This window comes from Blennius ocellaris (genome assembly GCF_963422515.1).
Source record: "Blennius ocellaris genome assembly, chromosome: 7".
Taxonomy (NCBI): domain Eukaryota; kingdom Metazoa; phylum Chordata; class Actinopteri; order Blenniiformes; family Blenniidae; genus Blennius; species Blennius ocellaris.
In genome coordinates this window covers 4,944,423-4,970,571 of record NC_137656.1, presented here as the reverse complement: position 1 = coordinate 4,970,571, position 26,149 = coordinate 4,944,423, and the positions used below count along the sequence as shown (strand labels likewise).

The following is a 26,149-nucleotide window of genomic DNA, read 5'->3' as shown; positions in this document are numbered from 1 at the left end:
TGAGATCAAAATGTTTTTTTTTTATTATTCATTTTTGCATTGAAATCTACATTCATATTAGTATGATGTCATTTGGTACAGTAAACACTGTCGATGTGTGGTCTGTTATACTGGAAAGTTTCAACTGAATAGCAAGCATCAGTCGATTAGATTTTATTTATTTTTTCATACGTAGGTTTGCTGGCCCCTCATGTTGGAATTTCAACCAAAAAAATAAGACAGAAAAAGAAAAAACAAAAAGGGAAAAAAAAAAAATACCCCAACATATTCAAGGACTGAGGAGACAAAGAAACACACGCTACATAACAGAGAGGATATATATTTGTAAAAGCACATTCGCATTAATATTCAATGCTTTGGAATGAAAACGGCAACAAAAGAGGCTGGAACAAGTGTCCTGATTGCACTTGGCAAATTCCACTTACGTATGATGGGGAAATCTCAATTTGTGCCATATATATGCATGAATACAAGTCACCCTCGAGCCCCACGCCCTGCCCAGCAAAACAAAACAAAAACATAATAAATAAGAAAGAAAAAGAGTGATTCGATTGGTCCATGAGGTAAAATGTGGAATTAAAAAAAAAAAAAAGAGAGAAAGACAAAGAAAAGCAGATCAAGTGCAGAAAATATAAATTAAAGAGGGAAACGGAGACAAGAAAGCATTAAGATTTCATCGAATTCCATTAAAAGCTGTTGGATGATCGTAGCTTCATATTTACACACTGAGGCGGCAAACAGCTTCACAGAAGAAGATAAAACTGGATTCTACCATATTCTCTTTTATCATCCTTCATTTTTTCCCCCCCCCCCCCCCCCCATTTTATGTTCTCGGGAGGCAGAAGAAGTGACGAGAAGCAGTCAGAGTGCAGCGGAGGAGCTCTTCTCCGTCTCTGCTACGAGGAAAAGAAGCACTTCGATAAAAAGTAAAGAGATGGGACGACTACCCTGCTTCGAGATCAACCTCCCCCCCCACCTCCCCCTTCCGTCCCTCTCTGACGGCTGGGCATGCGGCGACGCTACATCGAGCAGGCGGCGTTTGAAAAGAGCACTTCGAACATCGATCTGAGGAGTGTGAGCGGAAGCAGCAGCTTGTAGTGTTCAGCAGGGAAACCCAACGGTGAAGCAGTGGCAGCGGATCTACCTCACGACTCAACGCCGGGGGGGGGGGGGGGGGGGGGGGGGGGATTTAACGACTCTCCTCCAAATCTCTCGCGAACCGGGAAGCTCGAAACAACCTCCTCGAAAGACTCGACTTGTTCGTCCTCCTATGCTCCAGGAAGTCTCCACGTGCCAAAACGCACGGCGGAAGCTCTGAGGGCAAACAACTTTTAGCTTCCGTGACTTGAAAATCTCAGCTCAAACGGCATTTTTACACCGCAGCGCGCTTCAGCCTGCGCTGCTCCACCTCTACTCTCTACAAACACTGGCCAACAAGCTAATAACGGAATCATTTGAAGATATTTTAAATGTAAAAAAGCCAATTAACTCAATAACTCGCCAATCGAATATTTGAACCAATTGGAATAGCAATTAAAAAAAAAAAATCCTTTCTACTGCAGTCAACGTTTATGCAGTTTGCTTATCAAAAATAGTTCTACACAAAGTTAATACTCATATTCAGAGGCATAGTCATTTATAGTTGTACATTTCTACATTTTCCAGTTATTGGCTTTACTGCAGTTAAAAGTTCCCAAAGGTATTGCGTCATCAGCAGCCATTAGACTATTTCTTCAGTTATCAAAAGGAGTATGTCACTGTTGTCACGCAGCTTTTTTTTTTTTTTTGCTTTTCATAACTGTCGAAGAGCCGTGAACGCCGACTAACAGGAGGCTCGTCAAAGTGCTTCAAACGTGAGCTTGAGAGAAGCCGGAGCACATAAGAGCGAACAAGTCCGTCTCTAAACTTTTTGTTTCTTTTGATCTGAGACATTGTAATAATTCTCTTCTTCCTCTTTTTTTTTTTTTTTTTTATAAAGTTTCACTCTTTTCGACGGGATTGTCACGTTGTCCTCCTCCCTCGGGCGTACAGGTAGGCAGTGAGTTTGAGAGCCATCATAATGTTTATTGAACCGGAGACTTTCTTACGGCCCGTGCTTTCTGTTGGTCGGTAGAAACGGAACGTAAAAGGAGGGGTGAGGAGGAGGAGGAGGGGAGGGTGGGATGAAAAGAGAGGACACCTCTCAAGAGTCTGTAAGGCCCAATGTGGGCTCAGTCCTGTCCAATCTGGCCCGCTCTGACCCGCGCTTTGCTTCGGCCAAATGCAGTCCGGTCCGGTCCGAGCCGAGCCGGGATCCGGGCCGGGGGAAGGGGAAGGGGGGTTCAGAACAGTGCTTTGGATCCCTGCTTCTCGAACTCTGACCAGGCGTCTTTCAGCTCCATGAAGATCATCTTGGCGTAATGTTCGTACGGTTGGCCCGTCGCCTGCGGAGAGAGACGAGAGTTTAAAACCAGACAACCGACGTGTAGACGATCCGCTCCGAATGCTGCTTTACCTTATCGGGATGGACGACCAGCACGGCCTTTCGGTAGCATTTCTTCACCTGCTCGGGCGTCACCAGGTCGGCCATGCCCGCGGGCTTCCAGCGGGTTTCCCCCTCCCACAGCACCGTGTGGAGGGTCGACAGCAGCGCCCGGATGTTCCGCTCCTTCCCCTCGATCCAGTCCAGGATCTGAGCGTGGAAAAGCAGAGGATTCATTTCTCATGTTCGTCAAATGTTGTGACGGGAGTTTCACAACTATATTAACCACCGTGACTCTGAAAACACTTTTTTTTAAAAGATCCATAACTCTCAGATACCTCAGCTCAGCTCTCAGTTGTGTTTTGTTCGCTACTCTTAAGAAATTGCAGGTTGGTTTTGCCCCACGGGTCTTATGTTGGACAACCCTGATCGAAATTAGACACACTAGTGTGTCAATGAGACACATTGAGAATGCCAAAGAAGATTAAAAGCAGAATATGAAAAAAATGCAATTATGGAGCACAGATAAATTGCTCAACTTGAAGAAATTATAATATTCTGTTGCCATACAGTGACACCTAGTGGTCTTAGATAATATTTAAATGTATATTTTGATCATCAAAACAGAACAGGCAAAGAAAGAGTGATTGACAGTCCAGAAAATACAACACTTTGTCAGTTGTGTCTCAATGCTGAGAGCAAGCAATAGAAGTGATTAATTTATGAGCAGTGTAAATAATATAAACAACATCGCAGTGAGTGAAAGACTCTTTCTGGATGCTCCTCCATGACCCAGGTGTATGTTACCTGCAGTTTAAGAGGGTCGATTTCTTTCGTGAGCTCCTGCCGTCTCATTTCAGCGATGGTCCTCGGTCCCGTCCTGTCCATCTTGGATGAAAAACCCTGAGTGGACAGCAGCTCCTCGAAGTCGTCCTCCTTCACCTTCGGCCTCGGGCCTGCGTGGCAACCAGAAAAAAAACAAACTGTGTGAAGCAAAAAAAGAGACGCACCAAACAACAAAACAAAACAACCTCGCTTCTTACCGAACCCAGGCCCGCGGACTCCCCTCTCCCCCCGGCCCCCGATAACGCTGGAGAGGTTGAGGTTGTAGTTGGGCCTCGAGGACTGCGCGCCGGCGGTCTGAGGTGCCGGCGGCGTCTTGGCAGAAGATCCGGGACCCGATCCGGCCATCCAGGGCTTGTTCTGGGCTGAGGTGGGTCTGGCAGCCTGCCAGGTCTGATTCTGAGGCTTCGCCGAAGAGGAGGAATCCTTTGAGCTGTAGGAAGGTCCGGAAAACTGACTGCTGGAGGAACCTGAGAGAAAACACTGATTTTAGACGATTCCCGTTCAAAAAAAAAAAAAAATCACAAAACGTGTCGACGTCTGAGCTCGTTTCTCACCTGGTAAATTGGCGCTCAGACTTCCGAGGTCAGCAAACGGGTCGAAGGTCTGCGACTTGGCCTTCGACATGGAGGCGCCACCAGAAGCTAAAACCAGTCAAACACAGCGGGCATCATTTCTCAGCTTCGTATTTTAAGATTTTCCACACTTGAATTGTTCTACAGAGGAAAGACGTGTGTGGGGGGTTCACAGAAAATGTGAATACGAAACATGGTTTGAATCCCAGATAGTGAAATTCAAATCGTTGCCAGTGACTTGAATGTTGATCAACATTAAAGGTGAACACAGTGGGATCGATCCATGTCTCTGGAAATGATTAACAAGGCTGCAGAATCTGATGGCTTCAATATTTCCCACTTCACAAGGATTGTAACTGAGTTCGTTTTTGAGGAAAACAGTATATTTATATCTTTTTAAAATAAGTTATAGAAGTGCAGAAAATGCCAAAATATAGAAAATGTTTGTCACTCAGAACAGAAAGCTAATTTTTTTAATCAAAAGTGTTTCTCAAACACCCACCAGCGACTCGAATAATGGAAACCAGTTGGATTGATCAGAGGTAAATATGAGCTGAAAATCTTTGATTTAAAGGATAAAAATAGAACCACGTTTTGGATTTCATCCCTCACCCTTTTTGGAAACTGAAAGTTTAGTTTGAAAATGTTCAAATAAAGTGAAAATCGTCAATAAGAACAGTCGAGTTTCACGTCTTTGTTCTCCCAAATACCAGTGAAAGGAAAAAGGGAAAATCGATGTGACGAACAACTTGCGACTCCATGATCACGTGTCGTGTTGCTTCAGCGAGGCGCAGCGCGCTCGGGGAATTCAGACAATACTCGGGTTTTCATCTGGCTTGATGCTCAACGGACAATATGTTGATTATTTATGGAAGCTCAGTCAAGTTGTACAGAGGATATCCAGGCAGACGGGAAGTTTCCACATGAAAGGCACGGTGAGTCCAGTGATTTGTTTTGGATGAAATATTTCACTTCATTATTGCAAAGTACCAGAAGACACAAGCACTGTATAATCGGGAAACATTGACAAAATCCATAAACTTGACAATTACTTCCAATCTGGGAAACTACAGACAATCCTATAACAGGGGAAATACAATAATATGGTCCAGTCTCGCCATCAGTACATTTAGGAGAAGAGAAAGAGAGCTGGCATTTGGAAGTACAAAGCAGAAGAAAAACAAATTCACATGTTTAAATAATAAAAATTTAAAAGGTGGGTTTGAAATGACCTCATAATTCGGCCTAATATCGATGTTACCAAGGTGTCAAGTGCTCCAGTGTCATGCAGGTGTGCGACTTATACGCCACTCCTCCCGCTACCTGTGCTCGTATAGCTGGGCTTTCCAGAGGCGGAGCTGAGGCCGGCCGTGGAGCCGGCTGCCCAGCTGTCCCACCCGCCCAGCAGGTCCGGCTGGCTGGCCGAAGACGTCATCTTTGGGGTGTCATTCACGAGCTTATCTGTTACAAACAGTATGAGCAGAGGTCAAATTGCAGGGTTTATACAAACATGTGACAAGATGTCACTCCAGAGCGGCGGCGTGACTCACCGAGGTTGAAGAGGCTGCTGTTGGAGGCCGGGGCGGGGTTACTCGCAGCTGAATTGAACCCGCTGGTGGCCGAGCCGTCCGAACCCAGCAGGTCCCCGAACAGGTCCGGTCCCGAGGCCTGGCGGGATGACCCCACGCTGGAGCCGACGCCAGAACCTGAGCCCATCCCGAATGGATCGAAGAAGTCGCTCATGGCTGCAGAACAGAAAAAAGAAAAAAGGAAAAATAAATCTCATCACATGTCAGACTCATTGATTCACTTAATGTTGCACTCTGGATGTGCTGGAGCCTTGAGAACACGAACCACTACGCCACCTTGTGGCCATATTATTTTCCAACGTCTCAGCATTACATTGTGAACGTCTAACCTGCTCCTCACTTTATTTGTGATTATGCCTGAATCAAATGCTTTAACATTTATTGTCTTGGCAGAACAAACATTTCCAAAGTAATGATTGAAAGGGAAGCAGAAGGAAGCTTGAACTGATGTAGTCTTCCCCTCTGTAACGATTCACAATAAAGATATTACAAATATGCAACACACAACAACCAAAATGACTATGAAGTCTGAGAAGCCTGCACAGCCACTCTCAGGTTTAGAGTATTTCCATCATGACTAAACCATTTCTCCATTTGAACAACATGCTGGTTCTAATTACTTGCAAATCTCGGCATGCAGGCAGAACTCCGCACAAAACTGGTTCTTCAAAGGATTTTACATGTCGACTTGAAGATCATATCCAAGATCTTGGCTCACTGTTGGCTCACAACGGGTCCCATCAAGCATAATACTAACTGATCAAACAGGTTATATTCTTTCCACAATACGAGGAAGTGCCAGAACATCATTAACTCAACGAGTTCAAGCTCTCCTGAAGTGATTATCGTACTGGATGCAGAGAACTCCTCGACAGGGTGGAGTGGAAGCACCTTTTTTAATCTATATTGTTTCAATTCCTAATTTATATCATGGAAGAATTTATTTCATGCCCGCCCAGTTGCTTCAGTCGACACAAGCAGACTCATATCAGGCTCATACATGGTTCCTTGAACATATTTGAAGGAGACCTTTATTAGTTCGTATCGAGTCGTTGACATCTCCGCCCAATCGTGAGAACTGTGTAATTCTTGTGATGTGATCGGCTTTTATCAAATCTTACGTTTGGATTCTGGGGTGGCCGTGCCGGTGGGACCGCTGAAGAACAGGTCGTCCTGTACTGCACCCGACTGACCAGCAGGAGGCGAGAAGAGATCGTTGAGGAGGTCGCTGTTGCTGGAGGAAGCTTTCAGTCCTCCCTGCTCCCCCTGTGGAGGGGCGGAGGACGAAGTGGAGGACATGGAAGGAGGTTCAGGGTCAGAGTTCAACCCCAAGAGGTCGGCTGTGTCGCCTAAGGGAGACTCCTGGGCTGGAGGGGGGGAGGTCTGGGGAGAGGCAGGGACACCGGGACAATCCACAAGTTAATGGAGGCAAAAAATAAACAAAACAAGTGTTTCGAATGTATTTAGATCAGGTGTGTCAAACATAGGGGCCCACAAGAGGCACTAATCTGCCCCGCCAAACCACCAAGCACATTGTAAGAATTTCAAAGGAAGCACACCTGAAAGTCGGCATCGAACAAGGGTTCACTGGTGTCCCGGGACAGCGGCTCCCCACTGGGGGCAGAATAGGAGCAGGACTCTCCTTCTGACTGGTCACTCAGGTCTTCCAGGTCATTGGTGGATCCTCCTTCTTGGCTGTCGGAGGGATCCTGATGGCTCCGAACGTCTACCGAAACCAGAAGCAGTGGAAGTCAGAAGTCGGATGTGCTGAGGCCGACTTGACGACGAGAAGCGCAGGTACAATACCTTCCCAATCCAGTGTTTGGAAGAAGTTGCTGGCGTTGGTGTCGCTACTCATGGGAGACTCTGCTTCGGTGGCCGTGGACCCTTCTGGGGTCTGAGCAGCCTGGGGCGACTCCGAGTCGTAAAATGCAGAAGAACCCGGCTGACGAGGCAACTCCGGCTTTCCTGTTATGATGGACAGAGTCGGAGCATTTTCAAAAAGTTGCATTCCTCCCATTCCCATAGCGACAGGCTCACAGTGTTTTCAAAAAGTAATGTTTTCAGTGTCTCCGAGCACTATAAATGGATGCGACCACAGTTTTGGTTTTACACTTGGACTTCACTTCTGGATTAAAGCCACCTACCAAATTTACTGAGAATCTCCTGCTGTTCGTCACGAGAGGAGAAGAGGATTTTGGGGTTGAGGCCCTTGGTTTGGAAGCCCTCCCACGGCGGGCTCTTGGCGCTGGGTCGGTCTCGGGGCTCCACCTCGATGTCCAGGTTGACCTGGAACAGATCCGGGTACTTTTCTTGGATGTCGCAGGCGTCCAAATCATACCTGGAAGGGGACGAAGTAACATCAGGACGAGGAAGTTAGAAAAGTGTTGGGTCAAACAAAAAAAAATTTAATAAATGGTAAGCACTGTAGCCATACTTGGCGAATTTGACCGTGGTGGCATTTCTCGGCACGAAGCCTGTGTGGAACTGGATCTGGAACATTTTCATAGACGCCATCTGGAACAGATTTTCAATGGATGGATTAGTTTGGATTTCTTCTTCTTCTTCTTCTACGATGTCCTCCAAAACTAACTGATGCAGATTTAAAGTATTTTAGACAAACAACAAAAACTAAAGTTCATCTATGTGTCCATACCTTTGCCTGGAGACGTCCGCCCAGCGTAGATCTAGCGTGATAGATCACGACCAGCACGTCTCCCTGAACCGTCACGTTCAGGGGAATCTCTGCTCTCCCGTCTTCGATCTTAAAATCCCTGAAAAGACAGAACATGATACATAAACAAAACAAAATTGCTTTTTAGATCATTTTCAATAAGGAGCCTTTTTGTAAACCAGATAGTTGTGAAAACTGTGACTTTTCACAACAAATCTGCATCATACCAGTAAGATAAATAAGTTTCAAGCTCTTTTTCTTAATCCATGCAAACAACTTCTTTATTTTAAGTCGCTTCTTGCCATTTGCCAGATAAGCTGGAGTTCCTGTGCTTTGGGATGACTTCAGGAAGTCGCTAAATCTTGCGTGTCAGAAAAGGGAACAAACGCCACAAAAAGATGTGTTTACATATCCTCTGCCTGTAACTCAATGTCCGCAGGAGTTGTGTGAATTCTCTCAGACGGGAAATTGTATTTGTCAAGTTTTCATGGGACGATGATCAGGTTATTCCTTTCCTGTCACCACTGTCAGGACAAGTGTACTTCTCCAAAACAGAACTCCTGGATCATTTATGATGGTAACAAAACAGCAGATTAGAGCTTTGCAGACGACTGTAGGATTTCTTCAGTACGGCGGTCCAATCATAGACATTACTCACACGAGCTTCTCAGTGCAAAACAGCTCTCAGTTGAATATCAATGGCTGGAAATGGAAACGTCGTCTGAAAGTGCCCGTCACCGTGTGTGAATGCTCACTTCATCTTGTCGTACTCCTGTGACGTGGTGAGCACCCGCTCGTCTCCCACGTAGACCTCGCAGAACGGCCGGCAGCCGTTTCGCTGCTTGTTGAAGAGTGGCACCGGCGTCATGATGATGGAGTGGATGGTCACGGGCTTACTGTGGGGGATGATGGGCTCGTCGGCCATCATGTCACACATGTACTCGATGTACCTGGCAACAAAAGGCAGCATTTGAATACACTCATAGTTTAAGACAGAAATCTCCAACTTTAATCAGCAAAAGAACCATTTGTCACTTTCCACCAAATCAAATTTGGACATTTTTAGCCGTTTTAACTGTTTTGAGATGGTCTTGCGTGATTCTTTCATTTTAAAGACATTTTTTCTTCTACAATTATTCCCATTTTTTGTGGTTTTGTCCTTTTATCTCCCGTTATTGTACCTTTTTTAAAGCCTCTTTGAGCCAAGAGATGAGTCCTTTTTGAAAATGGCTCTGGCGTGTACATACAATAAAAATAAGACAAAACATTCATTCACGTAAAATTTTGCGAAAGCTTCAGGGAGCCACTACAGAGAGGCTAAAGAGCCACATGTGGCTGCAGAACTCTGGTTGACTGACACTTTTATTGACACTTGATTGAAGGAAAAACGTTGAAATTTAAAGATTACTATGAAATTGGGCTGAACCTGCCCTGCCCTGCCTTACTACAAGTGTAGTACCTTTTGTGTGACGGTGCTATGCCTGGTGGGAAGCGTTTCATGGAGAACATGTAGACGGCGGCCTCGGCGGTTGTGAAGAGACGGCAGAAGCACAGGAAGGAGCAAACCGCCACCGCTGAGGCTGCTCGGCCATCCTACACAGAGAGGGGGGGGGGGGAAACAAAACAAAACGAGGGTGATGATCCTTCTGGGTTTCCCCTTTCCCGAAAGACACGGCGAAGAGCGGCTGACTCACCAGACAGTGGACGATACAGATGTTCCTCTGGTCCTGTTTGAGCCAGAGGTGCATGTTTTTACACACGCTATAGAGGCTGCGCAGGTTCGGAGCGCGGCGGACCTGCCAGTTACACTCAGACACCTGCACAGACGCAGATTTGGAAGTCGATTAACAATTTAATCGGGAGTCGTATTTCTCAAACCGACACGTTTCTCCTTCTCGTCTTACCCTGTTGTGGAATCGGGAGGGCCTGTACGACCGCTTGGAGAGGTTGTAGACGGCGTAGTGGCCGGCGTGGCGCGAGTCCAGGAACAGACGCACGTCCTCAATGTTGTTCTTTATGGCCGACTCCACCCCCTCAGCTGGGAAAGGCATGACTACAAGCACACGTCACTCGTTTATATTTACATTTTAAGGCACTATTGAGATTTTGTACTATTGAATACCTACAAGGCTTGAAGAAATTCATCTTTTAAACCTCATACAAAAGAATGAGAGACCTTTTATTGCCGTAATAAATGTTTTTCTTTATTGCTACTACTTTTATGCCATTCATCGACAATGTTGATGAACTGTATATGAATATCTGCTCTACTCATCATTGTGCCTTGAGATTCAGATTTCTGCTTTGCATAAAGAAAAAGACAAGTTGATCGAACGATTAAAAGCGTTTTTGTGGAGGGTTTCCTTCATACCTGCTATTCTGGAGGTGATGTATGAAATATCAAGGTCTCCCTTGGCATAGCTGCGGAAGAGGTGAAAAAAGGTGTTATTACACACACACTAATAAAACGGTTCAACTCATTTTCGGGGGATTAATGAACTAGCTACAGGAGAAACTAGAAAACTATAGTACAATTAAAGCTGCCTAAGCTAAGACACCACACACAGTTTAAAGTAGACATATTACAAGCAGTTTGAGCTTGTAGTAAGTCCAAAAATCTGCCAATGACAAGTGAATATCATCTTCATTTGAAGATGCTGATCGAGAAATCGGACTTAAGCTTCGGTTGCGTCTTTCACTACATGTGACGGGATGCTATCATACGAGAATATTCATGCTTCCTGCTGAGTTGTAAAAACAGTGCAAACATCCGGCAGATGCTTGTCGTCGACTGGAAACACTTATTTTTAATTAACCAATGCAAAAATCAAGCTTCATTGAATACAAATGGCAAAAATCAAGAGCAATGACAAAAAAATACAAAAAATAAAATAAAATACCTGCAGTTTGTTAAAATTTAGTGAAGACAAACAAAGGAGGCCAAGCAAAGAAAGTTCACTCTCTATGCTGATGATTCAGTTTTCTCTGGATGGGATTAGGGCGAACAAGAGACGCTGGTTAAGACGTAAATGTAGCAGAGGTGATTATTAAGTAAGCAGTGGAGCCATATTTGAACTATTCATTCATTCATTCAAACCAACATATCACGGACAGTGAATCCTGACACGGATTAACTGTATCTTGAACATATTTATGAAGCTGGTTAAAGCTAATTCAACTAACAAAAGATTTATAAATCACGTATGAATGATGCTCATTTAACTCTTCACACACATTTTGTGAAAAAGCTATAAACGGACAGTCATATGGACGGACCAACTTGAATTGCTACTCAACTATAAAACTACAAACTCTGGAGGCAAACGTTGTTGTTATTGTTCATCTATGCAAGTATGTGCAGAAGAACTATTTACTATGACGTGGTGCACATGCGCAGCAGCAGCACTTTAGAAAAGTTGCGTTCCCACGAAGACTGAGTTACAGCAATTTCAAAAAGTTTCATCTTGGGAGCGAAAAGTTGTGTTTTCAACGACTCCCAGCATCGCTGTCGTGTTAACGGACACCTAAAAACTGGGCTTTTTCCCTTAAAAACATTGTTTAAACGATGACTCAATTTCTCCATGAAGACTTTTCCTTGTTCGTGCCTATTATATATCCCAGTACCGTATATATTTTCATACACTAAAGGTTATGGGTTAATTTTTTTTTTTTATATGAACTCCTCAGAAAAAGATAGCAAGTACAAATTGATGATTTATTTATGTGGCAACAAAAGCTTGAAATAAAGCTAAAGAGAACGGGAATTACAGAGGTAAATGTGCTCTAATTTCAGCAAATGGTTACTGGGGAAAGTTAAAAATAATGTCTTGTGAAAGAAAAGTGCTCCAGTAATTAGACGACGACGGTATGGAGAGAATTCTTCATATACAATATCTTGTACAAAATTGATCAGTTTGTACAAAACATGTAAACAAAAAAAATACAATTTAAAAATCTTTTTTGGCCCCGATAGTCTTTTAAATCCAAAGCTAACCTCACGAAAACCCATCGCCTGAGGTTTAATGTATAAAATGACTAATTTTAAGCCTAATACTTTCATTGATTATCAGCAGGTCTCAATAAAAAAAAAAAAAAACACTCTCGCCATGTCACTCTCTGCAATCATACGACTGAATTATCCGCTGTGTGAGGTTAGGATCAGCAAGCTGTGATGACAGGACACAGCACAGTAGAAAGCCGGGGACATGTCTCTCTTTTCACGCCTCCTCTCAAACAAACACACGCCATGAAAAACACACACGAGCCGACGCACGTCACCGACCCGGATTTACCTTGGGCTGCTAGGTGATGCACACATAGTGGGACCATGGGCGGGGGGAGGGGGGAGGGGGTGGGGGAACAGAGAAAAGAAACAACAAACAAAACAATAAACCAAACCAGCAAACAGATGGAGCAAAAACGGATGACAGAAGAAAACCAAATGAAACATCAGACGTGTGGGATCGCGACAATTGGAGGAACACATTGCTGATTCTCAGCCCGTCGAAAATATTGACGGTCATTCTCAGTCCGTCAGTCTCGCGAGCAGACTGAAATCAGAAGGACGCCACATTTTAGACAAATGAGTAACAGAATGTTCCTCGTGCATGTATATCGGGGTGTCGGAGAAGGAGTTGTCCCAAAAATATTCAACAATTCCTTTATATCAAGTCCTGCAGTCTACAACAAACTATAAACATTTTGTAACAAGTTTGACCCCCAAAAAAAAGGAAAGAAATTGATATTTTATTTGTTTTCTTCAAGCGTCAATTAGCGTCGTCTGAGCTGCGTGTTTACATGAGGTGTATTCCAAACTGTGCAGCAGGTTGTCATCAGTAAAAACCCAAACACAAAAGAAAATAGTTCCTTTCACATGGTTTTCTTTGTAGGTTGTTGCAGTTTCATTACACCTCGCCATATGCGTAGTGAGAAGCTGGGTAGACAGTAAGTTGCACGTCGTCTGCCAAAAAGGTAAAAAAAAACCCAGCTTGGGAGACACAAATGTACTTATTTACAATTTTTCTCCATTTTGCCGCCTGCGCATCACATCATCACTGCAGAGACCTGTACTAAACAGTTCCCTGGAGGAAAGTGGGAGGAAACTGGTTTATCATCATCGTGGATTACAAGCTTCCCTATGAGTCGCCACGGAACAGCAAAGAAAAACAGGAAAAGAAATCACAACTTTCATTGACCGATTTTGAAAAAAATGAAGAAATCCAACTGCTTCTTACTTTGCTACTGACTGGATGACCTTGGAGGAAGTGTCCTTTATGTTGGTCAGGAAGCGCTCGGTTCCCCCTCTTAAGATATCCAGAAGACCGCTCCCTGTCTGATCTGGATCGTACACACCTGCTGGCGTTGATAAAAAAAAACAAACAAAACAGGAACCAAAATAAATTCACAACAACAAAGTCGATCATGAAGAAGCAGCAGGTCAATTAACCTTTTGAGGATTGTCCTCCCTGATTGGGGAGAGTTTGCATTTTATGTTTGCTAACCCAGCATCCCCGAGGTTTTCATATTCTCCACTATATGTATATTATACCTCGGCTGAAATCTGCTGGCGTTACTTCATGTTGACACACAACAACACGCGTCAAGAGATGCTCCTCGAGGGGAAAGAGCAAAGATGCTCTGCTTTACGACAGATGGTTGACTGGCAGGGCGGAAATCCTCTTAATGGACAGCAGACAGCTTCTGTGTGCGTGCGTGAGGGAATTTATACACGACCATATAAAGTAAACGTAGAGAGATATGGTACTCAGCAATCACCATCCTTTTTCAGCCTTGTTAATCAAATTAGGATTATTCCAACAAGGAAAGAGTTATTTGGGTTGTTAAAACCTCAGTCACACTGCTGGTTGGTAAATCTGTTCCGTACTGCCTCATTCAACATGCCCTCTGAGGAGTCTTCTTTGACACAATCGCAGCCAACTGACTCTCAGCTTATAAGAAATTAACAATCCAATCAAATCATTCAACAATCCCCATACGCAACAATTATCAGATAATATAGGAGAGTTTAATTTCCCAGTTTCTCAAAAAGATCATTAAAAGCAAAAGCGAGAGGATTATTTCTAACATTTCTTCTCACCTAAAACTAACTTTCACAAACATTTATTATTATACGATAAATCAAATCTTTTTTTTTTTTTTTTTTTTTTTTAATTGGGACAAAAATAGCTTGTGAGAATGCAACATAGTTCTAAATGGAACAACAGATATTACAAAGGCAGCACATCAAGTCCAATAAATGTCATTATTATCACTCACTGCATGTGCAAACATGCTTGTTTACGCTAAAACCCGTAAAAGATAAAATAAAAAAAAATTCAAAACACCCACAATGCTCATTGCAATAGCTTAGCATTTAGTAGCACTCGCCATGCATGGCTTTTTGGTAAGGAGCATCAATTATATATTAAATGCCAATATGATTTTTACCATGTATCAAACAGGTAATGTCAGGTACATTTAAACTTATTGAGCCAATGCAATGGTTTTAATTACACAAATTGTTACACAAACATTATGGTTAATGTTTAATTACATCTGCAAGAAATGACTGTAAACTCTGTGAAACCATGTGCACATGCATGTGTTCTGTTTTCCCACCGAGTTGAAGTTCGATTACACTCATAAAGTGGTAACACCTAAACAAACTACGAATATATTCAAAATCCTAACACTGTCTCAAACCTAGAGAGGAAACAATATCATTTAAATGGAGGAATCTGGGTTGGTTTGTTTCTTACCTGCATTGTTGTGGATGTTGTGGATCTGCATGGGCGGCTGCACAGGGCTGTTTCCAAAGCCTCCGTTCTGCTCCAGCAGCTGCAGACATTCATAGCCGTCAAAAACGGGACGCCAGCAGTAGTACGTAGTCAACATTGTTAAAAGAAAACTCGGAACAACTCTGAACTGGGAGAAGATACAAGGCGGGTGAGGACCGAGTGGAGAAATATTCAGAAGATTGTGGTTGAAAATCCAACAAATCTATTAAAAGTACAAAATGTTTCTTCACAGCAAGGACAAAATCGGACGCAGGCACGAAAAGAAAAAAGAAAAAAAAAAAAGCTTTATCCAGAATTCCTTTAGTGGGTGCAGAAAGGATCAACAGAAAATCCAAAATAGTTTAAGTTTCCGCAGGATAAGAGAGTTTCTGGTTGCATATCAGCAGATCTGAGTCGATCTAACAGCCACAGCTGCCTCTCCTCTCTGCTCCATCTCACAGGCTGCTTCTCCATATGTGGGGCGGAGGAAGAGTACTGTAATCTCCTTACGTCCAGCAGGGAAACCCCTCCTTAACCCTAATCAGATGAGTCAAATCTGCCTTCACTTCGCACATACTTACCGGCCTTATCAGGACTCGGATTCCGTCAAAAAAAAGTTGTGAAGATGCAGTAAACTCTTGTGCCTCTATTCCCCATATTTTCTTTTTAATGTGCATACATTATAGATGGTAGAAACCAGATTTACCTTTACCGCTCTGTCAATCAATGGAGCGCTTCCAGCTGACCAGACACCTCTAACAATTGCAGATTTCTGACACCCGAAATCAGCTTTATATAAATCACAACTATGAGTGAGGATTTAGTGATAAGTAGCAGGATTTCGGGATTTGGGACCGTTAAGAGGCTGCGGCTGCCCAAGTGGTCGGACACCACTCTGAGCCGAATGAGTTTCCACTTTAAAACAATCCAATCTTCAACCCTATCCCGTCGGCTATTTTGGACTGGATTTTCAAATGACGGCTTTTACGGTGACACCAGCTGAGCCCCTCTGCCCTTGTGGTGGCTTCCCTTCCATCTCTTTGGCACCACTAAAGGCAACCCAGCTGGGAGGAGAGGAGCCTGGAAAGGAGACTACAGGCTTTCTTTTGTGTGGGAGCGTACACAACACAGCGGAAGAAGCGACCGACCCTTCCAATCAAAGAAAAATCTACTAACATGACACCACCAGGATATCATGTAGTTGACCTTAAGGAAAGTCAATTTTTTTTTTTTTTTTTTTTTTAAACAGCAGTTAGGAACATTTACCTCAGTGATGGGCGACTTGGGGTTGACGTTGCGTGCTGCTGCTATCTCCTGGAGCTGGTTGACCAACTCTGTGATAGACAGGCGCTCCTCTGGGTTCATCTTCAGCATGGAGCCTGGAAGAGGGAGAAAGAATGGGGGGAGGGGCGAGGTGTGGAACAAACAAGAATGTGTAAACAAAAAACTGCCAATGATGGAAACATTTGGACCTTTTTCAATGGAATAAAGTCCATATTGGTATAAATAGAATATTGCATGACTGAAGTAGCATTAAACAATCCTAAAAAATTACCAACTGCAGCCAGTAACACAATAACACAAACATCTAAATGTATTAAAAGCTGTTTTTTCGCAGGTTTTGTGAAGTTTGCTTATCAAAAATAAGTCGTGGATGGATCGCTGGCATATTCATTCGAATGGCCCAAGTTGTTACGTGACTAGTAAAACAACTTAGTTGAAACGGGGTGTGGCCAACATACAATATATTAAAAATAAGTAAATAAACACTAAACTTAAAGTCAGAGAGTGAAAAAACTATGTATGAGAGCACGCCGGACCATAAATATCTGCCGTTTCTCACAAATCGAATTCGAAGGAATCAATAGAAGTAAATACACTAGATTCCAATGGGGTCGTCATCCAATATAGCAGACACTGATACATTTGTTCCAATGAGCAGAAACCATAATTTATTATTTTTTTTCAGAAATAGTTGAGGATAAATTGCAATACTGCCACCTCGCGGCAAAAATATGGGAGTCATGTTCATTTTTTTTCTGAATGATTTCTCCCGAGTTTGGATGTTTTTGATGTTGGGACTTTATCTGTATAAAAGTGAAACTCTCTGTTCCAATTGCACAGAAATATGAATGTGACATTGAATTTGGGTATGAACTGAGAATTGCCTCATGGATAGTGACTTTATTGTTTGCAGGTAAAATAGAAAGTAAATTCAGGCGTGTGGTGGATTCAGTGTCCTCCCACGATCTTAAAATATACATTATTGAATCTGAATGTTTGGATAGGTGAGAGTGTATGTGACCATTTGTAGACTGGCGATTTGTCCAAGTTGGGGGGGGGGAATCACAGATTGTGTTGAAATATAGCAGAAACCTGCTTTACTACGATCACCACAGCAAAAAAGAAAGAAAGAAAAAAAAAAAGAAGGAGCCTGTTCCTTCAGGTCTGAGCTGTTATTCACCAAACGCTGGCTGCCTGTCTGGCTGGTCGTCGGTACGTACGTATGAGGTTGTGATACACAGTGTACTTGACGTCATTCTGAGGAATGGAATATTTCCCATTGACGATCTGCAGCTTGGCTCCCTCCTCGAACGGATGCTGCTTAAAACACAGCAGGTACAAGATGCATCCAAGGGCCTGCAGGGAAGAACAAGGAACAATTCATTGTGAGAACAGAGCGAGATAAATACGGTAATAAAAAAAAATTAAAAAAACTGGAGGCACTGACCCAAATGTCTTGCTTCTCATTGATGGGGAAGTTGGAGTAGAGATCGATCATCTCTGGCGTTCTGTACGCTGGTGTGGTGTTCCTTGTGATCTACAAACAACATATCCAGCAACAGTCAGAAGTGTGCAAAATCTGGAATTTAGCTTCAAAGCTAAAACCAAAGTTATATATTACATTTTTGTTCTGACAACAGAAAATAGTTTTTTTCCACTTTAAATCGTACAAAAAGCTTCATCTATTCTATTGTGAGGCGAAAACATCTGCTGGGCAGACATGCAGGTCATTAGCTTCATAAATGAGGATCCCTGGTGTCCTGAATAGTGAGGTCATCCGTGTCGAGGCCAACGTCTGATGAATATAATGAACCTGATTGATCAGTGTTTCCTGGTTTATTCAATCGGAAGTTTCTGGTTTCTGTCCAACGCCACATTGTCCCAGTTAGTCCTGCTCCACTGTGACTTCCTATTGCCTTTTATTCTCCTTTTAAACTGATTGACTCATTCACAGAAGGAAAAAAAAAAAAGAGATGAGAATGAGATTTTCCATCCAATTAAAATTAATGAAATGAATCCTGAGAAAAGAAGGGCAGCGAGAGAGATTTGAAAATTTAAGCATGAAACAGTTTATTTTTACAGATATTTTCAACTCAGATTATTATAAGAGGGTGAAATGGTGCGATTCAAATTACAATTAAAGCAAATAAGGAAAGAAACATAGTTTTTTTCACTATAAAGGACTGAATTTCTATGTTTCTATGACAAACTATTCTGTTTGTTGATGCTGATTGGAAGATCTGATTAATGGACAAATCCACCAGCGTTTACAACACATCATGAAAACATCATTCCGACTGGATTTTCTCATGTTTCCTCTTATTATTTTCTGTCATGTTTATTTATTTTTCAAGTTTGATATACTTTTCATTCTAATTATTTTGTTTTATTCGTGTTCAAAATAAACACAAAATCTAAATATAGGGCTTAATTTGCATAGTCAAAATATTTAAAACCTCACAATAGAAATAGGACGAATAATATTACGATTTTTTTTTTTGGGGGGGGGGTGATTTAAGTACTCAAATTAAATTTTTCTTTTACGAACTCTGAATGAAAATTCAGTCATCAAGTAGATGAAACTATCAACCAATATACAGTGTATTCTGTAATAGCCTTGAATATACAGTCTGAATGTCTAAAAATGGAAGTGTGTGGATATGTTTGATGTTTGCATGCGTGCACGTACCTCGTCCTCCACCATGGACCTCTTCTGTGCAGACCAGCTGTAGTCGGGGTAATGAGACACTGTGGTGGAGCTGCCAAAGTCACACAGCTTGATGGTGCCCTGGTTACTAATCAAGAGGTTCTCAATCTGCAACACACGGGAGGACGCTGCGGGTCAGTGAGCCATCGGCGACGCCGCCTTCCCAAAAGGGTGCGAGACGAAGCCTCGCCGAGGCCCTTCCCGTTTACGATCGACACACCTTGAGGTCTCTGTGTATGATCGGAGGCTTCTGCTTGTGCATGTGCTGCACGGCGCGGCACGCCTGGTAGAGGATCTTCAGCACGGTGTCGCACGACAGCGGAGCCCTCTGCTCCACTCGCTTTATAAAGTCCACCAGCTGACCTGGAGAAAGAGACGGCGATACAAACGCGGGAGGTCAATGTGCGTCACGCTTTGTCGTCGGTGTTTCCTAAGAAGGCTGAAAATGTGCTGATTGACAAAAGACCTCATCGGAACTGCGCAAAGCGGAAGTAGTGCAGGAAAGACGAAAGCCACAGACAGGGAACTTTCATCACCCAGTCTTGAGAAGTTGTAGAAACACTTGCAGGTTTCCTGGATGTCATGAATGGGTGTGTGCCGATTCAGAAGAGACGGCGGCGCCGTTACCTTTGCACAGCTCGGTGAGGATGAGGAACTCGGCCTGTCCCGTGTCGGACTCTTCCTTACTGATGGAGGCGGCCGAACAGAACTGGACCATGTTGGGGTGACCAGACAGCTTTTTCTGTGACACGAGTCAGTCAAGGAGGAGAAAACTAATACAAACTACCATCATTAGGATCATGGTTTGCAGACCGGACAGTTGTTTTTGTTTTTTTGGTCTTGTTGCATTCTTATACATTAAAGCCCCTCGGAATGAGATGTTTACAGAACATGGTGCAGTTGGCATGTCAGGCCACGAGTTGGTGCTGTTGTTTGTTTTCGTAATGAAACCATGCACACGCACGCAATACACTCTGGATGCTACTATTGTTGTTGTTCTACTCACGCATGAGCAGAACTATCTACTTGTGCAGTGGTAGCATTTTCTAAAAAGTAGCATTTTGACCCCACCTGCACCAAGACCCGAGTCAGGGCATTTACAAAAAGTTGTGTAGTCGTTCCGAGCACCATTGTCATGGAAACGAACGCCCATAAAGGAACAAAAGTTTTCCGTTTTCACTTCGGAGTGATGTTGTGCAAATAGGGCCTCAGTCCCAACCTATGTTTTCTGTGGATATTTAGTTGTTTTCTTTCAAATTTTATAATCTGGTCTCACGTGAAAACACTATTTCCTATGTTTATTAAAAACAAAAATCACATTTTATACTCGGAATGCTCCAGCATAGTTTGTTGTTGATGAAATGAATTGACTGTTTTTAGATCGGGACACAAGAGGTAGAAAACCGGTTCCTATTTTATTCTGGTTCCATTCAGGATTTATCTCGACCGGTGGAATCCAGCACAGGAACAATGCCAGTTGCCTGCCGGTCAGGACAATAAAACAGGTCTGCACAAACACACCAGGCATTTACTCCCAAAGATAGATCGCGATATTCACAATCTGCAATGATGTAATTATGATGGAAAACTAATGAATGGGGTATCATAACAGCAGTGTTTTACTTTTGTTGAGGATTTTCGGTTCAGTCCAGACAAGAGGACCTGCACCAGCCGTGTGAACGCAGCCCAAATAATGTTTTTCATCCCGGCACAGACGTATGAATGGAAGTCTTTCAGGATTAGTAATTATCTGTCCTGCTCGTTGCTTCTTTGAAAGCACAATCGAAGGCTTTGAAAGGGATTTCTGAATGACGCGCTTTAGAGGACATGAGGAAACAATACACAGCAGCAAGTGTTTATGAAAATTCGGGGTTATTATGGATTTAAACACCATAACACAAGCGTTAGTTTTTGTTTGCGTGCCCTTGAAGTCATCCAACGTATTCACTTTGCAACAGAAATGCTTATTCATGATGTTTAAAGAGAAAGCAGGACAGATTAAGGATACCATGAAGCAGACTTCCTGTATGATTTCCTTGCTCTTCTCTTCCTCATTGGACAGCAGCCTCTGCAACAGAAAACGGCCACGTTAACATAGCGTCAGTTTCTTCTGCAATCAGGTCAACAGACAATTCATCTATAACTCTTGATTTTAAATCCACTTCTCCGAATTTAGTTGCTGTTAAAGCACAGACCTTGGATGCACAATCCTTTGTGATTCAATACATAACGGGAATTTATGCGAACTGTCTTGGGAGTTTTAAAATTACTACAATAACCAACTGAACAGTTGAAACAAAGTGGCAAGAGAAACATGCTGCCGTGAAACCAGGAGCGCATTCAGACGATATAAACCTGTGCCATTAGAAATAACTGTTGTGTGAGAATTTGTAAAGAACCACAAACAAGCGCAAACTGAAAAATTAGAGGATCAAGGATAAAAACAAAGCAAGAACAACAGACAGAAGCTTCGGCTCACACACGTGTGGACAGGGAGCCGTGTTGTACTTTAAGCATAGGTTTGACTGTACACATTTACAGTGCTCCACTTTTATTTGAGATGGGCGTTAAAACAGATTGTTTATGCTCTATTGGTGAAAACTGTGCCTTTATAGAGGAATGTGGAGCCAGTATAAGCACAAATGATCGATACATGGGCTTTAATGTACAATCCATTCAGTTTATGTACAATTTATGAGTTTTTCTAGTCCTCTTACCTTCAAGGCATAGTCTTTACCACTATTCACATCTTGGGCTTCATACACGAAGGCAAATCCACCTGGAAAAACCAAAAAAGGAAGAAAACCTGTGTCATTAACACTTCTTTACCAGAATTATCATAAAGACCATGTCGCAGCTCAACAATACATATTACGACTAGGAGTAATTGTTCTGTATTTATATTCTTGAGCAACGTTTGTATAAATTTCATGGAAGAAAGTTCGTGACAATTTTAACCCCACATAGAGGATAATGGGAGGCATGGTTACCATAGCAACAGGTAAATCAATAACGGAAAGGAAAGCCTCCTTGAAGCTCTGATCACTGACAGTTTCATCACGAAGAGAAGCTTAACCAGCATGCGAGTGGCGTCCGTCATTAACAGAGTCCTGATTTATCGACCGTGACTGAGATTCAAGGTGTCTTTAAACTCTCACTGCATTCTTAAGCCCTGAGCTGACACTGAACAAACACGGGGGGAGAAACCCTGAGCAAACCAACCAGTTCCTGAGATTCAGTGACCGCTTCTGAGAGAGGAGGATCACATGTCCTCCTTTGTTTGGCGGAGGAAAAAACAGGGAATGAAACCCGAAAAGGTTTGAGGCAGTCCATGAGAAACCACCCGGAATGGCTTTCCAGACTGATTTACAGTCCAAACATCTGAACTCAACCACATCTTTGAATAAACATGGAAGAAACATGATCCAAGATGATTATCACGTTAAACCACCAGCACTGATTTGCAAAAGTAGGTTTTTGCGCCCTAAAGCAAGTTTGCAGGGGGGAAAAAAATGAATGTCATCAAGTTTTCCCCCACATATTAATGTTAAAAAGGGGAAAACAGACATATTTGGTCATTTATGAATTTCTTAATGTTACTTCAATAGAAGCCATGATCATTTGATCAAAGTAAACCTGGACAGTGAGATGGTCATAGCTTGTCATAATAATGTGTTTTGGTCCTGTAACACAATTCTTGATGATATGCATGTATAAATAAAGTTTATCCATGTTCAAGCACAAAACTAAATCCATCCGAATACCTTCTTTTCTGCAAATAAAACATACAAAGAAGCACAATTTGTGATAAATTCACAAACTTAAGTAGACTATGTCGGTTATATAATTGCACATTTAAGTTTTTTTCAAATAACAGTGCTCCAACTGGAAAACTACCAAGTCCCATGAGAATCTGGACTGGGAGTCATGACACTCTGGAGGAAAACCTTGTTTGTGTACATCTACTCGCACAAGAATTGTTTACTACCGCATGTGCAGTAGCAGTGTGCTCAAAAAGTTGCATTTTACCCCGTTTCCATATAGACGGAGTCGAGGCCTTTTCAAAAAAATATTATTTTCATGGGCTCGGGGTATCGTTGTTGTGTGACGTGAGCCATGCCACAAAAGTTTTGTTTTCACTTGAAAAGGTTGTCGTTTAACAGGGACTTAACCACAGTTGTCAGTCTTTTGCAATAATGCATATTGTGCATGTTGATGTATTGACAGCATTAAATTTGCAATATATTGTGCAGCCATCAAAAAAGCAAGAGCTATAGATTAGATTTCTTCAGTTTGACCATTCCCATTACTTTTCATATTTAGCAGGAATTATTTTGGCATATAAGCATATCAGCCTCAGACCTGTCCAAATGCTCAACATTACTAAATATGAAAAGTGTGTTGAAGCAGCATTTTGTTATTATGCTCCGACAGCCTGCACAAACTCATTTAGAAGGTATTTAAATTGAATTTCTTTTTTTTTTTTTTTTAATGATGGCAATGCTTCTTTATGTCTTTGCTTTTAATTAGCCTTCCAGTTCCAATGCTGGCTTTTAATACCGTGTGATGAAACATGACAGAAGATGAATTCATATTTCCATTTTTTTCCCAATGCCAACTCTCTTAATTTGTTTTAAGTATTTTTTTAAATCACTTTTAATAATTTGTTTCTGGGGTTGTTGTTTTTTTTAAAACACATTTAATCTTTTCTCATTTACGTGAAAGCTTTGTGTCTGAGCGGTGTGACATGAATATTATCATTAATAAAGGAAACTCAAACGGCGCTTTAAGGTGAATATGGTATCTTTTTTTCTGCAGCGTCAGGATAACTATATTGAAAGGAATATTCTTTTTTTCTCTGCTAAAATGCAGTGCAGACTGAATACCTGAGGATGAGTCATAAGTTTGAAAAGTGTGAATAATCATCTGTCACAACTTGTCAGCAGCATAACAAATAGGCTGGGAGGAGATGTTGCATTCGAAGAGCTCCAAATGGTGAGAATACAGTTTTTTTGTAAAAACATGCATAATGCAACAAGCTATACAACATGTTTTTTGGACATGCGCTTTATATTGAGATAGTAGTAGTTATATTGAGATATATGGTTATTTTTTTTTAGCAAAAATAGACATTTTCATCACATATACTCAGTGCCACAACATTGAAAAATGTCAAAGTTGAAATTTTAGGGTGATTATGGCCCCATATTAAACTGTGTTTGACACCTCCGTTTTAAAGCTTTGCAGGCACAATTCTTATTCACTTTAATATGAGCAAAAATTAGAGGAGAAACACTTTTTTTTGTGCTGATTGTATTCATCCCACCTTTTGAGCACTTCGAGAAACCTCCCACTATCCCAGTGGGAAGACCCCAATTTGACAGGACTTGTGTGCATTTTTCCCTGCGAAGCGCAATATCTCCCATCTCAGTTACTCATGAATCCACCAGGACAGAAAAAAACTAAAAAAAGATCTGGACTATTGCACGGTGCTCTAAAGTCCTCTTTACACATGAAAGTTGTATTTTAGTTTGAATTCACAGTTCAAGAAGAATGTAGAGGCCCCAAATCCAATGTGCTCCAAGTCCAATGTAAAGTACAACAGTCAGAAAAGCACTTCCTGCCTCTGTCTGCTGACTATCTGCATGGAAATGCTGTTCTTTCCCTTCTGAAACAGGGCTTCCAGCAAATATGCCAACTTGCCAAGTCAAAACTCCTCAGGGCTGCATCAGTGATATTACTCAAAACTGCAGAAAATGATGAGGACCAAATCCAGATGAGCTGAAGGCGATTACTGAAGCAACCTAAACTTCACAACTGATGCATTTCTAACGCTTCGTTTGTGCAGTAAAATGCAAGGCATGTTAATTTCTATAGCACCATTCAGACACAATGCAATCAGAGTCACTTTATTAAGCCCTGGGGGAAATTCTTTAAATAATTCACAGTGCTTTACAGGGAAATGAAAGAAACCAATTGAAGCAAAAGAGATTAAGAAAGGCATGGAAATTAAAATAAGGAAAGTTATAAAACAAGTCAAATCTATTGTTGCCCGAGTGAATAATAGTGTTTTAAATGCTGATTTAAAGTAAGGGAATGTGTCAGGTGGAAGTTTGTGCCACAGGTGAGTGCAGGAAAAATAAAAAAGCTGCTTCACCTTGTCTCTTCCGACTCTGGGACAACTTTACAAACCTCTTCCTGAGGACCTCGGGGGTCTGCATGTAGACCAGAGACCATTCAGTTCTCAGATTGAGGAGAAACAAAGTGACGCAGCTTTTAGTTCCTACACTGCTCACCTGGAGAACAAACATCCTGAACACATGAGGACTGCTGACAAACGCTTCATAGAAATTCGGGATTTCTAGCATTTGCTCAGGTTTTCTAATAAACAATAGATATTACTTAATCTCTTTTAGAAGACTTGTATTTCAACGATGCTATATAATCACATTCGCCTTGCCTTGATCGGCTTTACTTTAAAGACGAATTTTTTTCATTTATTGAAATTAATATATTCTTTATTAAAAAAAAAAGAGTTCGCACAAGTCTGTTGTTCTAAACTAAAATGACAAGTTGTTAGTGATCTTCGTGTTTTCCACCTTATCTCAACTGCTGTGTGGTGTGCCGCTAACTGTTGAGTAAACAGGTCAAATGCAGCTGAACAGGTTAAACTGACAGTCTCCTTCAAGACACGCTGATGTCTCTAATCTCCACATTTGACAATCTGCAGATGGAATAGTTCTCCACCGGGTCGGAACCGGGCTATCAAGCCGGTGTTTACCCGGTGACTCACTCGTTACCACTGCGGGTATGCTAAGCCCGTTAGCTGGCAGGGTTAGCCACCGAGACGTGACCAACATCCCAAAACTGCTTCTCACCTTCCGCGATCACCCTCTTGATCCGCAGCTTCATGTCACCCAACTCGACGATCTGCCCCACGAAGTCATTCTGGTCCCGGCTGGCGGCTCCGGACGAGCCGGGCCCGGCGAGGAAATCCAGAGCGGACTGGAAGAGGGACATTTTTACACCGGGTGAAGCTCCGAGTCAGGCGGCCAGAGGCCGGCGGAGGAGGCCGGGGGGGGGGGGGGAGGGAGTGGGGAGCTGTGTGGAAGTCCCGCGGGAGAGCCAGAAACGACCGCAGCCTGTGGCCAACCTGTTACGGAAACTTTTAATGAGATGGTGTTGTTCCTGTGCTGGAAGTGAACATCCTCTTCCTGCTGCTGCTGCTACTCCGACCAGG

At 42.5% G+C, this 26,149-nt stretch overlaps 1 protein-coding gene across 1 annotated transcript; it reads right to left on the bottom strand.

Annotated features, from left to right (window-relative positions):
* gak (cyclin G associated kinase) lies at positions 1 to 26,149 on the bottom strand. The gene is made up of 29 exons (XM_080499492.1): positions 25,788 to 26,149; positions 21,627 to 21,688; positions 20,918 to 20,977; positions 19,537 to 19,651; positions 19,130 to 19,272; positions 18,892 to 19,017; positions 17,650 to 17,739; positions 17,423 to 17,558; positions 16,185 to 16,297; positions 14,901 to 14,979; positions 13,377 to 13,494; positions 10,514 to 10,563; positions 10,047 to 10,195; positions 9,837 to 9,959; positions 9,602 to 9,735; positions 8,898 to 9,092; positions 8,125 to 8,242; positions 7,906 to 7,985; positions 7,616 to 7,809; positions 7,275 to 7,436; positions 7,028 to 7,194; positions 6,590 to 6,851; positions 5,430 to 5,624; positions 5,203 to 5,340; positions 3,862 to 3,948; positions 3,505 to 3,774; positions 3,269 to 3,417; positions 2,495 to 2,671; positions 1 to 2,423 (listed from the first exon to the last, which is right to left on the bottom strand). Exons 1-29 carry the CDS (start codon positions 25,927 to 25,929, stop codon positions 2,322 to 2,324), a joined length of 3,936 nt encoding a protein of 1,311 aa, XP_080355618.1. The 5' UTR covers positions 25,930 to 26,149; the 3' UTR covers positions 1 to 2,321.